The 14,286-nt window shown below is 47.2% G+C and overlaps 1 protein-coding gene across 1 annotated transcript; it reads left to right on the top strand.

The window, feature by feature from the left end:
- Positions 1-1,731: 1,731 nt before the first annotated feature.
- On the top strand, positions 1,732-12,221 carry LOC125748017 (src-like-adapter 2). Its single transcript, XM_049023805.1, has 8 exons — positions 1,732-2,064; positions 7,220-7,333; positions 8,625-8,727; positions 9,331-9,417; positions 9,513-9,616; positions 10,048-10,197; positions 10,597-10,729; positions 10,992-12,221. The coding sequence occupies exons 2-8, from the start codon at positions 7,261-7,263 to the stop codon at positions 11,125-11,127; spliced, it is 786 nt and encodes a 261-aa protein (XP_048879762.1). The 5' UTR covers positions 1,732-2,064; positions 7,220-7,260; the 3' UTR covers positions 11,128-12,221.
- The last annotated feature ends 2,065 nt before the right edge of the window (positions 12,222-14,286 follow it).

Raw genomic sequence — 14,286 nt, forward strand, 5'->3', positions numbered from 1 at the left:
TCACAGATATTTAGTTTGATCTGGCCCAGTAAAGGTCCCTGGTACATACAGTAACATCATTAACAGCAGCTATCATACTGCACCACTGCTTATTGGTCCAGACATGGGTTTTGTGCTGGACATACAGTTTCTCCGCTGGCACCTCCATCTAACTGACGCATATTGTATTTGCACTACACGGGTCTTTTCTCTACGACCTGAGACAACCATTCTTCTTATTGATCACAGATCTTTATATCCTGCTCTGAGTTTTTCTTCCATGCTCTTTCTGAGCTATTAGCACAGATCTCTGCTGAGCTACGTGAGGCCAGCAGGCGTCCTACTCTCATTTGCTTCTCCTTGGCTTCCAGAAGCAGTTCAGGAGAGACACCGTTGCAGGTTATGGAACATCCCCAGTCCCCCCCCCCCCCCCCCCCCCCAAGGCTTTCTATCTGACTCTGGTTTTCTGGGGCCGCAAAGCTTAATTTATTCTCTTTGTGATGCTGTCTAAACTGGGGGGCAATAAGAACCTGTTCCTGGTGGGGGGGGGGGGGGGTACTTCCCTTCATCACTGAAGACTGGCTGTCCCAAATCAGACCTGATCTCTCACGTCTTTGATCAGTTTGCCCACCAAACCTTGCACTTTGCATTTTTTCCTCTTTCCTTCCCACTACGTTCGACAAGATGGTAAATGGTAAATGGACTGCATTTATATAGCGCTTTTCTACTCCTACGAGTACTCAAAGCGCTTTACATTTCATGCCTCACATTCACCCATCCACACACCCATTCACACACCGGTGGCGGAGGCTGCCGTGCAAGGTGCCAACCTGCTCACCGGGAGCAATTTGGGGTTCGGTGTCCTGCTCAAGGACACTTTGATGGGGTCAGGAGGAACCAGGAACCAAGAATCCCCAAACAGACCTGAACAGATTCACACACATGTGAGAAAATGATGCAAATAGGACATCAGGGAGAAATCACCATCTTCCCCACAAACGCCCTCAGAGCCACAGTGAACGACTAAAGAGTCATCGCACTGCAGTTTGGTCTGTGATGATGCGTTTGGGGGGGCGAGGCCCACCCTCTCAGTCGGGGACCCCAAGTCAAGCTACTTGACAGGTTATAATTAGAAACAGCCCACTTACTGGGAGGGGGGGGGGTGTCATCACATTGATAAACAGTATTTTTAGCACTGTGCTGCTTAAAGCTGAGGCAGCCTGTGTGTGGAGATCATCAGCAGAGCAGTGACAGTGTGGTGCAGTGTCTATTAAGACATCATTACACCCCAGATATCATGAACAAAGCAAGTTTAATTCCTCTCATGCCACATCTGCTAGCGGTATAATGTCAATCGGAGCATAAATAATTCTAAGACCCCCGAAAGATCACATTATTCACGGCCCCCTCCTGCGTGCCCTAAGCACAGGCTGCATGCAGGAGGGTGATGGGCCACCAGGAGGGGGCGCTCAGCTGCCTGTCTGAGCATTTGAGCGAGGAGCTGTGGCCAAGTGGGCTAGCGGAGGGTGTTCTCAGGAAGATGTGACACCCCGGAGGCAGCAAGGAAAGTAAAACCCCCCAGACACACAGCACAGTCCCATCTTGTTTACTTGGTCAAAAACTTCACGGGGTGGAGAGCAGGCTATGTATGCGAGAGACCTCAGCGCAGCCTTCCTGCTTTCGTGGATGGAGCCCTGTCGTCACAGGAAGCAGCCGGAGGCGGGGCCGCACCCCCAACGACAACCCCCCACCCCCATCACACGTACACACCTGGGCTCTCGTCAGAGGGGAAAAGGGGGCAGTGTCGCACCTCACTGCCTGTCACCACTCCAGATGTGCTGAGCTGGGGTTACGCTCCCCCACACTCGCAGACGCACTTCTCGCAGACGCACTTCTCGCAGACGCACTTCTCGCAGACGCACATGCTCACACTCGCCACTCCAACTCACACTCAACCCAGGAGATCCAGCCTGTCCTCAGAAGGAGAAAGTTGCCATCTTCGTCTCCATCTTCCACAGAGGGGAGCTGCCAGGGGGGTCTGAGGCGACCTGGACCATCAAAGACATCATCTTGGACTGAGATGAGGTGAGTGTGTGGCCCAGGGTGTGGATCAGGGTGTGAGTGTGGGGTTTCACCCCCAGGATACCGTGCAGGATACCGAGTGGCAGACCCGCAGTTTGCCCTACGCTTAAAATTTACGGTCCTTTGAAATAAAATCTAAATTTATTCATCAAATGCTCAACAGCGCCGCATACAGCAGTAGACACAGGCGCAAAAGTAGAAAGGACAACAAAAACAAAACAAAGTGAGAAATGAGGGCAGAAGATCAGGAGCTCAAAGGACAGTGACTGTACTCACTGGTGCCATGATTTAGAAATATTCTCAGATTCAAGAAGTATATCAACCTGCACCCCACGGAAGAACAAGGATTCCTTAATCCAGTGGTCGCCAATCGTTCGATCGCCAAGACATTCGTAGTCGATCACAAATCAACTTCTTCCCCCCACCGCCAGGCACCTCTGGGCCTGTTCAGCAAAATCTACTGGGGGAATCCACCCCTCCAATCCATAAAATCTACTGACTCTGTGCCTCCCCAGATTACTTTCTGTGTAAAAGTAGCTCTCACTGTAAATAAGTTTGGAGAGCACTGCTCTCACTGTAAATAAGTTTGGAGAGCACTGCTCTCACTGTAAATAAGTTTGGAGAGCACTGCTTTCACTGTAAATAAGTTTGGAGAGCACTGCTCTGATCCAATTTACTGCTTTAGTCAGCTGACTTTCATTCCTCAGAGTTTACATAGATGCTCAGGTTGTAACTCAAGACCTGTCTGCTCTCTCGTGAGCCCTTGTTTTGGAGACATGTGTCTGCGCGCTGCCCGAAGCTGCAGCTGACATGCCTGCGGATGTGTAGCGCCTTCTGTTGTCTTGTGGTCGCGTCTCAGAGAAAAGTGAAAATCAACAAAGGAAAACAACGCAGTTTGTCGATGGCGCTGATAGTGAACAATGCAAGCAAAGGCATTGCAACAAATGCCACTGTAAAATGAGTGCTGCAGCCAATAGCGCTTATATAAACAGCTAATGTCGAACTGCATTTATCTTAATTCATATAGCAGATGCTTTTACCCAAAGTGACATACATTTTCTTGTAAAAGCAGGATCAGCCAGTCCATGGAGCAATTAAGGGTTAAGGGTCTTGCTCAGGGACCCAACAGTAACAACACTTTTATGTAAGCAGCAATGTATTTGGTTTTACCCCATCCTGTATTAACCACAAGCTAAATGTATACAATCATCATATATTATTTCCTAGTATTATATTCCATTTGTCTTAAAGGATCGGTCTGATGTTAAGTCTGTCAAACAAAGTGTGCGGCTCCGCAGGGGCGAGCAGAGCGAGAGCAGCGGGACTCGCCACAAGGATCCCTTCCTGCCTCCTGCTCATGTTTCACGTTCTCAGTTTGATTTGTCTTCTTGACAGTCTGTTCTGGCGTCATTTTTGATAAATGGCCACTGCAGAAATTCAGGCTTATCAGCCTGTCTGGGGCTGGATCGGCCTTTTCCACCTGAAAACTTTCAGGGTTCGTCCCTGAGTCCCTGCACAGTTATTCTACAGGCTAGATGCCGAGAATCTCTTTTAGTGGATAGGGTGCGCAGGGAGACTGTCTGTCCCTTCGTACAGTCAGGTCCATAAATATTGGGACATCGACACAATGCTAACATTTTTGGCTCTATACACCACCACAATGGATATCAAATGAAACGAACAAGATGTCCTTTAACTGCAGACTGTCAGCTTTTATTTGAGGGTATTTACATCCAAATCAGGCGAACGGTGTAGGAATTACAACAGTTTGCATATGTGCCCCCCACTTGTTAAGGGACCAAAAGTAATGGAACAATTGGCTTCTCAGCTGTTCCATGACCAGGTGTGTGTTATTCCCTCATTATCCCAATGACAATGAGCAGATAAAAGGTCCAGAGTTCAAGTGTGCTATTTGCATTTGGAATCTGTTGCTGTCAACTGTCAAGATGAGATCCAAAGAGCTGTCACTATCAGTGAAGCAAGCCATCATTAGGCTGAAAAAACAAAAGAAACCTATCAGAGAGATAGCAAAAACATTAGGCGTGGCCAAAACAACAGTTTGGAAAATTCTCAAAAAGAAGGAACGCACCGGTAAGCTCAGCAACACCAAAAGACCCGGAAGACCACGGAAAACAACTGTGGTGGATGACCGAAGAATCCTTTCCCTGGTGAAGAAAACACCCTTCACAACAGTTGGCCAGATCAAGAACACTCTCCAGGAGGTAGGTGTATCTGTGTCAAAGTCAACAATCAAGAGAAGACTCCACCAGTGTGAATACAGAGGGTTCACCACAAGATGTGAACCATTGGTGAGCCCCAAAAACAGGAAGGCCAGATTAGAGTTTGCCAAACAACATCTAAAAAAGCCTTCACAGTTCTGGAACAACATCCTATGGACAGATGAGACCAAGATCCACTTGTACCAGAGTGATGGGAAGAGAAGAGTATGGAGACGGAAAGGAACTGCTCATGATCCTAAGCATACCACCTCATCAGTGAAGCATGGTGATGGAAGTGTCATGGCGTGGGCATGTATGGCTGCCAGTGGAACTGGTTCCCTTGTATTTATTGATGATGTGACTGCTGACAAAAGCAGCACGATGAATTCTGAAGTGTTTCAGGCAATATTATCTGCTCATATTCAGCCAAATGCCTCAGAACTCATTGGACGGCGCTTCACAATGCAGATGGACAATGACCCAAGCATACTGCAAAAGCAACCAAAGAGTTTTTGAAGGGAAAGAAGTGGACTGTTTTGCAATGGCCAAGTCAATCACCTGACCTGAATCCGATTGAGCATGCATTTCACTTGCTGAAGACAAAACTGAAGGGAAAATGCCCCAGGAACAAGCAGGAACTGAAGACTGTTGCAGTAGAGGTCTGGCAGAGCATCACCAGGGATGAAACCCAACGTCTGGTGATGTCTGTGTTCCAGACTTCAGGCTGTAATTGACTACAAAGGATTTGCAACCAAGTATTGAAATGTATAAGTTTGATTTATGGTTCTTATTCTGTCCCATTACTTTTGGTCCCTTAACAAGTGGGGGGCACATATGCAAACTGTTGTAATTCCTACACCGTTCACCTGATTTGGATGTAAATACCCTCAAATAAAAGCTGACAGTCTGCAGTTAAAGCACAGCTTGTTCGTTTCATTTGATATCCATTGAGGTGGTGTATAGAGCCAAAAATGTTAGCATTGTGTCGATGTCCCAATATTTATGGACCTGACTGTATGTGAACCTGTCACTGGTGAGATACATTATTAAGATACCTCATATGCACAGTTGTTATTTTCAGTTCCAGGTATAACAATGTGCTGTATTTAGGGTTAAACGTGCTTTCTGACAGGAAGTCAAGGCTGATTCACTGCTGTGACTGTGAACTCAGGGAGCATCCAGAGCTTGGTGGCTGCAAACGTCATCTTGACGTCGATTGCGGTTAAGGGCTCGAGATCACAGAGTTGAAGGTTCCTCTCCAGAACGGGTTGTTAGAGCCAAATCCATTGCTGCTCAAGCCCAGCTGTACATATCTGTGGAAGAGGGAGAGCTGGACTCCATGTAGCATGAAATGCCATGGCAACAGGCAGGGTGGATGTTGTTTTTAAATCTGTGAGCTGTAAGTCTGATACTATATGAGATACTCCAGAAGTACCAATGGCAGACCAGGAGGACGTGGCTTCGGGACAGAGTCTGAGTCTGAATCCCACTCAGGGTGCCATAAGATGTTTCACACCCCCAGCTGTAGGACGCTCCACATGTGTAAGATGGCCTGAGGGACGTTCCCAACATGTTCTGCTTCTATGCAAAGGTGACCAACAAGAGGACAGTATCAGACTGAGCTCCTCTTCTAGGCCAGGAATGCGGAGGAGCAGTCAGTGCTGTTCCGCTTCTGCCGAATTAGCTCCTCTCTGCCCCCGTTCATAATAAGCCGTGCGGTTGGAAAGCGTGGTTTTCAGACGCCGCTTGTTTCTCTCTCTCTACATCCTCCTCAGCACTATGAGAAATACTGAGAAGCAGCAGCCTTCAGAAACACGGGGCGGGGAGGAAGGGGAGGGGGGCTAATTTTTCTGCTGACTTTATGTTGGTAAGAAAGGTGACTATTACAGTCATTAGCTAATTTAAGTTTCAGTCAGCTAATGCCGATTTTGTAGGATAAGCCAGTCAAAACTGGATTGGCTTAAAAACAGACGAAAGATTTTGTTTTCCTTTATGATTTTCCTCTTGGGCTGGTTATATTAATTTACACTTGATGTTAATTATCTGGACACTGAGCTGCCGTGCATTAAAGGGGAACAGGGGACAAAGTGCAGGGGACAAAGTGCAGGGGACAAAGTGCAGGGGACAAAGGACAGGGGACAAAGTGCAGGGGACAAAGTACAAGGGACAAAGTGCAGGGGACAAAGGATAGGGGACAAAGTACAGGGGACAAAGTACACGGGACAAAGTGCAGGGGACAAAGTTCAGGGGACAAAGGACAGGGGACAAAGTACAGGGGACAAAGTGCAGGGGACAAAGTGCAGGGGACAAAGGACAGGGGACAAAGGACAGGGGACAAAGTACAGGGGACAAAGTACAAGGGACAAAGTGCAGGGGACAAAGTACAGGGGACAAAGTGCAGGGGACAGGGGCCACTAAGTGCTATACACACCCGCTGATGCTTTTCTTTATTCTGCGGGGATTTTTTACTTCAGTTTTTGCTTCGCTGTAGAATCCTTCCAGCCTGCTAGTTTAACACAGTAGCTGTTCGGCGAGAGCACATGCAGTTCTGGTAATGGTGGAGGATGCTGGGTAACGATATGTGGGAGAGCGCGAGCTCACATCTCTGGCTGCTTTCCTGCCCGGCTTGTCACGCCAGGGGCACAGCAAAGGCTTCGGACAACATGGTTTATCGCACGGAAACTTAAGGGCAGGCGAACTGCATCCAGTGTAAACACACCGTACTGCACTTCCAGCCACCAGAGGGACCCCACAGGTACATAACGCAGGAGCTAAGTGTGACATGTTGCAGTGAGCTGCATGGCCATTGAAACAGACTCGACAGATTTACAGAAAAGCCCGTTTTGGTCTCATAAGTTCTCTGCGGTGGCAGCACGATGCACCAGTGGCTTAGAAGTGCAGACTTCGGAGGATGACCCTTGGACTGCCTCTTCCCCCAGATCCGCCACACTCGTCTTGGAGTAGGAGACCTTCAGACATCATGGGCTGTTGTCTTGCCAAAGGAAAACGAGAGTCAAACTCCGGCGCAGACACAGCAAATTCCACGGCACAAGGTGGGTGACCAGTCTCCTTCTTGACACCGTCAACCCGCCACTGTGACTGAGCCAGTGTCACCAGGATTGGTCAGCTGGCTGGCGTGAGATTTTCCATTCCAGGCAAATCTGCACACACATTTAAATGTATGTAATAGTTTTGTTACCTTGTTAATAGTCTGTAGGGTTTGCAAACAGCCCCAAAGCTTTTAATGCAGCTAATTTTAGCTTTATAATGAAATGATATAAATTTGCAGTAAGATTGCCTGCGTGAGCGTGAGTCAGAAAGCATGCGTGTCACACCAGATGCGCGAGGGCTGGCAGCCCTGGCTGAGTGCTGCTCTGATAGATCGCTAGGTTTGCCTTCTTATTCTACTCAAACAAGGGTGGCTTGTTGAATCTGCTGCAGGGATGCACAGCAAAAACAGGACTGAACATATGTAAAGCTGGAATTCCCATTATGATGCAAACTCCTCTTCCTGTTTGCTAGAAATATACAGTATATTCAAGAGCATGTTGACTCCAGCCGCTATACTGGGAGGGTCTCCAGGGGCTTCCTTGTGCTTATTGAAGTATAGAAAGTAGGTTATCAGGTTCAGGTGGTATAGCCGCCACTGCTAATTATTCACAGATCAGTAGAGTTCAGCTTTATTGGGCAATTTCTCCTCAAGTTCACACAACGTGCCAAATTCCTGCTGGATTTGAGCTTCAGCTCCTCTCTTGCTTGGTTTTGCTAGTAACTCTGACGCATCTAGCAGGAAACTCACACAAGAAATCTTATGGAAAATCTATATTATTCCATTATAAACCTAAAATCAGTTACATAAATGTAAGAATTTTATTACTCCCAGTGAAAATCTCACTCCAGACAGCTGACCAAAATTGGCAACTTTGTGTCACAGAGCTGGTAAAAAGCAGGGTGGTCTCCTCAGGACTTCCTGGCACCTCGTAGACGTTTGCTGCGGGGTGAACGCCTAATGGTTTCACACACACACCCAGACACAGACAGACACGCACACACACACACACACACCTGTATTTAAACAAGGGAACCACGCCCACAGCTGTCATGTTCACAATGTCAATGACCACACGGCTCTGGAGTCATTCTGGCGCCCCTTACTGGAATTGTAGTTACCGCGTCGATCCAGATGTAAGCCACACTGAAGGTAAAACTCAGGGAAAATATTTACTTGGCCGAACTGGGGTGTTTATGCAGCGCAAGTCAGCATTGATCACACCGTTGCAGTTCATTCAATCCAGTCCGTCCAAACACGCATTCTGACGTGGTGTCTCGTCCTGCCTGCTACAGACCTGTACCGGCCCGTGGTGGTATCCCTGTATAACTACCCCTCCTCGGAAGGGACGGCAGACGGTGGCATCACGCTGGGGGAGAGACTCGACATCCTGTCAGAGTAAGAAGTGACGCCGTCCCAAAGTCAGTCCCCCCACGCAATGACAGCCGTTTTATGACCACTAAGACTGATGTGGCCTCATCCAGCACAGTCTTTATATAAATTATAAGCATGACCCTCTTGGTCGGCAGACTGGTTAGAGGAGCACACTTTATACACATGATCCATCTACAGCCACAAATACGTACACAGCAGCCATCGTTTGAGCATACAGGCTTAAGACAATGAGCTGTCCTGCCACCTGCAGGACTGGGGCAACGCTGGGGCAGTTCTCAGCACTCTGAGGCTTCCCGCAGGCTGAACTCCCCCGCCCACTTGGGTCGTGTGTAACAAGCTAAAGCTTTCACTTGCTCATGGAAATTCTCTTTCAAGCATTTGCTCCACAGAAGAATCAGTTCATTTACGATCTGGCAGAGGAATCATAAGTCATATGACTGCATGACACCAGCCCAGAAAAGCACCAGCTCCCTCTCTTTCTCTCTTTTCCTCCATTATGTCTTTGATTTACGTCAGTGTTTTGCAAACGAAAAGCCTTGACGTGGCAGCTGAGATTTATTCGGAGGCTTTGTGGTTCCTGGTTTCTGATTGGCCTGTCTGTCACAGCGAAGGCGATTGGTGGAGGGTGAGCTCAACAGCGACGGGCAGGCAGTGTTACATCCCCAGCAGCTACACTGCTAAGGTCTACCACGGGTGAGTCACAGCTCAGGGTCAAGGTCATCGAAGGTCAGCGCTGCCGAGGCCGTCCTGCACTGATGCCCCCTATTGGCCGCTCTGTTTCCCTACAGGTGGCTTTTTGACGGCATCACCCGGGAGAAAGCTGAGCAACTGCTGCTTCAGCCCCACAACCAGCCCGGCTCCTTCATGGTCCGAACAAGCCACACCCACATCGGTGAGGCCCCTGCATCGCGGCAGTCAGGATGCCTGAGTCAGGAGTTAAATCTGCAGTCAAAACTTAATGTGCCACATAATAGTCATCCCGCCTGTGGATCTGATGTCACTGAAGCACATTTATATTTGACTGCGTTCACTGCGGCTAAAGTGAGCAGAGCTGAATGAGTGACGTTCATATGCCTCTTTCAACAATGTTTAAAATCACAGGAAAATGGATCATTCAGCAGCAGGTGCAGTAGATAAGGAGCTTCGGAGTTGAATCAGGACAAACTCATTAATTTGACTCTTACACTGATTGTCCAGATTGTCATCTTCTCTTATGTTAAGGTCCATTACTCAGTACAAATCCCTACGGAAAGGCTACCTGCTTATGTGACACACGGTGAATCTGATCGCTGTCCCCCCCCCCCCCCCCCCCCCCCCCGGCAGGTACCTACTCCCTCTCCATTCGCCGTGACACAAACTCTTCTGGCAGCTCGGTGAAGCACTACCGCATCCACCGTCTGCCCAATGGCTGGTTCTACATCTCGCCAGGGAGCACCTTCCCCTCGCTGTCCCAGCTGGTCGAGCATTACTCAGGTGGGTGTGGCCTCCTCTCTCCCCAAGGGGGAAAACACAAAAAAGAACCAAACTACACAAACAGGACAGGCCGCCACCTACGCCGAATCTGCAGTGCGGCTTGTCTGTTGCGGAGGGAGAAGCACAGAGACAGACAGAGAAGCACTGAGCCTGCGGACTCTCCTGCCACGAGAGCTCTGGCTATTTGCTGGTGACACTGAGAAATCAGCCTTAATGCCACACATGTGGCACAGCACAGCACATTTTACCACTTTAGCAGCATACCTCCGTGAAAAGCATTCCCGAATCTCCAAACCACCCCGATCCCATTGATTCCTAGACAATTTCACGAGTATCAGTTATCTACAGCCAGTCACAGAAATGGACCGTACTTCCTAACCGATTACACACCCCCCACAGAGGTCAGTGATGCTCTCTGCTGCCCCCTACGGGAGCCGTGCTTTATACGGGGCTACAACAATGTCCCTGTGATAAGAGGAACTCCACCCCCACCTGTCAGGAAACCCCCACTCAACTGGAACGAGGTGGATAGGTAAGATCCTGCAGAGGGGCCCCCGTCTCATCTGCGTGGAGAACCTCTTTCATCTTTGACCTTTTAGGGTGATGCGGGGTGCCAGCCGCTCTCCCCTTCCATGTCACATTCGGGGTTTTCTTCTTACTTGACTTTTCCTATTTTTCTGTGAGTCTCCTACACCGTGTGGGCATGTGACTGAAAGTGGGCGCGTCGTTACTCCGTTATCGCTCTGCTCGGCCACTTCTAAGGGCCGCCGTTCACGCGCCACCTCTGTCCTCAGCACCATGATCTTTGGTCAGAGCGAGGGAGACCCTGGAGAGAACCCGATGAGTGAGGGGCTGCGAGAGGCCATCAACTCCTACTTGCTGCTGACGGAGGAGGCCAGGTGTGAAACCTGCAATGGCTGGGAGACCTGAGGGACCGAGTAGTCACACCAGCACCATGTGCCAAAGAGACTTTGCTGCACCACCATTGGTCCCCACCAGGGGGGCGCATATGTGTGGTTGGGGGGGTTGCCGGTGACTGTTTTGCTGCTCCTTCCTGTTCTGAAATGCAGGAGTCGGGTCTTTCAGGCCCAGAATGCCTTCCACTGCTGTACAGGGCCTCGATACAAAGACTGAGATCACATGACGCCAGCCACCGGCTAGAGCGCCCCAGCAAGGACGGGGGTGGAAACAGTCCGGCTGCACAATGGCGGGAGGATTTTGTGGGTTCCGCGCCGAGAGGCGGCACCACAAAGGAATCCCATCACCCAGGCTGCTGTGGGGTCTGAACTCGGTCACAGCGACAGCTGCTTCATCCCGAACTGCAGCTGAGCCGGCGGTGGAGGTGCCATGTTTAAAAAAGCACAGGCCTTCATGTAAAACAGCTGCACTACCAGTCAAAAGCTTTTGCACGCCACAGGTTTTTACCCACTTATCCATTTATTTCATAAACTGTTGATTTTTTATTCTTGTTAAGCATCGGAAAGTTGAATGAACAACTATAAATGAAAATATAAGTCAAATTAAACAAGTTTCCTTTATAACATGGAAGTACATAACGATGCCGGTCTGACATCCTATTAATTGATTGTGTGTTGATAGTAAAGTCAATTCCTAGACTGCCCTTTGAATGCACTAGTCAACTGGTTCATCCCATGAAACAGAGCAGTATTTAATGTTCCTTGTAGAAAGAATGTCTTGAATTTTCTCCCCTGTTATAACTGCCAGAGGGGGTTATTTTGATCAATTACAAAATGTGACGTTTTCTTGTTAATAAAGGTACTGAAGTGGTGAACATACTGTAAATGTATTTGTTACCAAAGTATTTTGTGTATTAAGTGAGTAACATGCAAATGTAGAAAATCTCACTTTTGTGTGCAAAAACTTTTGAGTGGTAGCGTACATTTGCACACAGTTTACTGTGAGCTTAAACCATTCCAGTTGGGAACATTATTTTAACTGTTATTTCAATGGATTTCAGCAGATTTTTGCTCAACTGCAAGAAAATAAACCAACTTCTAAATTCATTTCCCAGAATTTTCCTGAAATTGATTTGAATGCAACACCCCACGTTTTCACTCACTGAGAACATTTAAAAAGAAAGATCCGCGTCTCTGACCCAGAGTAGCAGTGATGCTGTTTTGCTTTTGCAAACCCTGTGATTCCCAACACCAATGCGTCTTTGCACGGAAGCTCACTGCGAATTTAGCGCACAGGTGTTAAGCTTGTGGCTAACATGGAGGCCAAGATGATACAGCATCGCATGCACACTCCCTGTCTTCTCAGAAGGTACAAGGGCATGAAAGCTGGTGCTGATGCGCTTTCTTTGCATTTCTTCCTGTACCTTTCAGCCAGTGTGAATTTTCCATGGCAACACATCAGCCCACCGAACCATCATCACATCAATAACAAACCACCCATTGAGGGAGGATTTGCAAGACTTAAGCGAGACATGATGTTCAGGAGAAAAGAGCTCTATCAATAGGCATTAATGTGACACGAAAGGTGATGTAAAACATAGTTTTTCAATTGTTCATTCTGGGTAGGGTCATTTTACAGGGTGGTTATGGAAAACTCATTAATATTCATGAGAGAAATACTACCTGATTGGTCAGTGAAAGCAAAACTCATTAATATTGTGATTCCAAGATCCTCTTTTTCATCGTACCAAATATGGTAACCCTAATTCTAGGGGTGGCAGAATGGCTATATATATATATATATATATATATATATATATATATATATATATATATATATATATATATATATATATATATATATATATAAAACATATAACTTCATGCCGATTGGTTTTTGTGGACCCTCATGTTTAGTGTGCCTTGCAAGGGGTGCAGGTGAAGGGAAAAAACTGAATTGGGGGGGGGATTGAGCTGGGGGTGGATATATTATATATTTAGAAATTGTGAGCTTCAGAAACATTAAAAATAATGTAAAGACATTAAATGCCTGTATGCATCGCATGGCACGAACAACGTAAAATAATTAAAATGTGTAAAACAGACAAGCGCTACGTCGTACATAGTGAATGCATCAAGCTGTTATGACTAATAATGTAACAAAAGTTTACGGTAGAAAAGTTGCTGAGTTGATGCTGACATACTTGGACGGACGAACCATGGAGAAGTTTCTAGTTTCTAATAGTGTTAAAGGAAAATGTGATGGCCAAGCAACACCTAGAATGAAAATAAACGGAAAACATGATGAGGCATTTCCAGGATACCGTTTTATGTGTCTATGTGAGATCAAGACAAATATTTTAGCCTTAGGGGCCAAAAGACTGATAGTCAGAACACCGTTAACCTGAACAATGAGTCTAACCACATTTGTTTCAGTCAAAAATCCCACAAAGTGAAATGTATCCGGCAAGAAGAGCAAAGCAGCAGGACACCTAAATTAAGCTGTTTTCACAAGACAACTGTTAAATAAACACCAAATTCAGATTAATACATATTTAAATGTTTGATGCTTTATTTTTGCTGTATATTAAGTAAGATTTTGATGGTTCATCTTGTTGCATCACTACTGAACTCTATTCATTTTCAGTGCCTGAAACTGGACACCAGTTTTAAGACGCACACATTATGATGGGGGAGTTTGCATGTTCGTGCTTGTCATTGTGGGTTTCCCCCCACAGTCCAAAAATATGTCAAATTGTCCATAGGTGTGAATGGTGCATAGGCAACTGCGATGGGTTGGTGCCCCATCCTGGGTTATTCCCTGCCTTATGCCTGTAGCCCCTGGGATAGGCTAAATTAAGAAAATGGTAGGTGAAAATCATTGGACAATACAAGGGCACGCAGGGCACTGGTCATTATGCAGCAGAGTCCAACTACAGAGTGAAATCTGCTCTGTAGACACGGTCCTGCCTCCATTATGACCAGACTGTGATCTCCAACAATGACGGGTTTTCAGGATCATCAGCCGTTATGCTTCTTTTCATTTTCAAATGCATAAGCAGACTCTTTTATGGGATACTTTGTTAAGATCACGTTGAATACAGCTGTCTCATCCACCATGACAGTTGAGCTTTTCAAACACTGCCCTGTGAGCCCCTCCCCTTACAGAAAT

This window comes from Brienomyrus brachyistius, chromosome 8, assembly GCF_023856365.1.
Source record: "Brienomyrus brachyistius isolate T26 chromosome 8, BBRACH_0.4, whole genome shotgun sequence".
Taxonomy (NCBI): Eukaryota; Metazoa; Chordata; class Actinopteri; order Osteoglossiformes; family Mormyridae; genus Brienomyrus; species Brienomyrus brachyistius.

Bases quoted from the DNA above. Each gene is read 5' to 3' on its own strand.
- LOC125748017 (XM_049023805.1), top strand. From the start codon at position 7,261: ATGGGCTGTTGTCTTGCCAAAGGAAAACGAGAGTCAAACTCCGGCGCA. The intron at 9,418-9,512 runs GTGAGTCACAGC...GTTTCCCTACAG, and splicing joins ACTGCTAAGGTCTACCACGG to GTGGCTTTTTGACGGCATCA. The intron at 10,198-10,596 runs GTGGGTGTGGCC...CACCCCCCACAG, and splicing joins GCTGGTCGAGCATTACTCAG to AGGTCAGTGATGCTCTCTGC.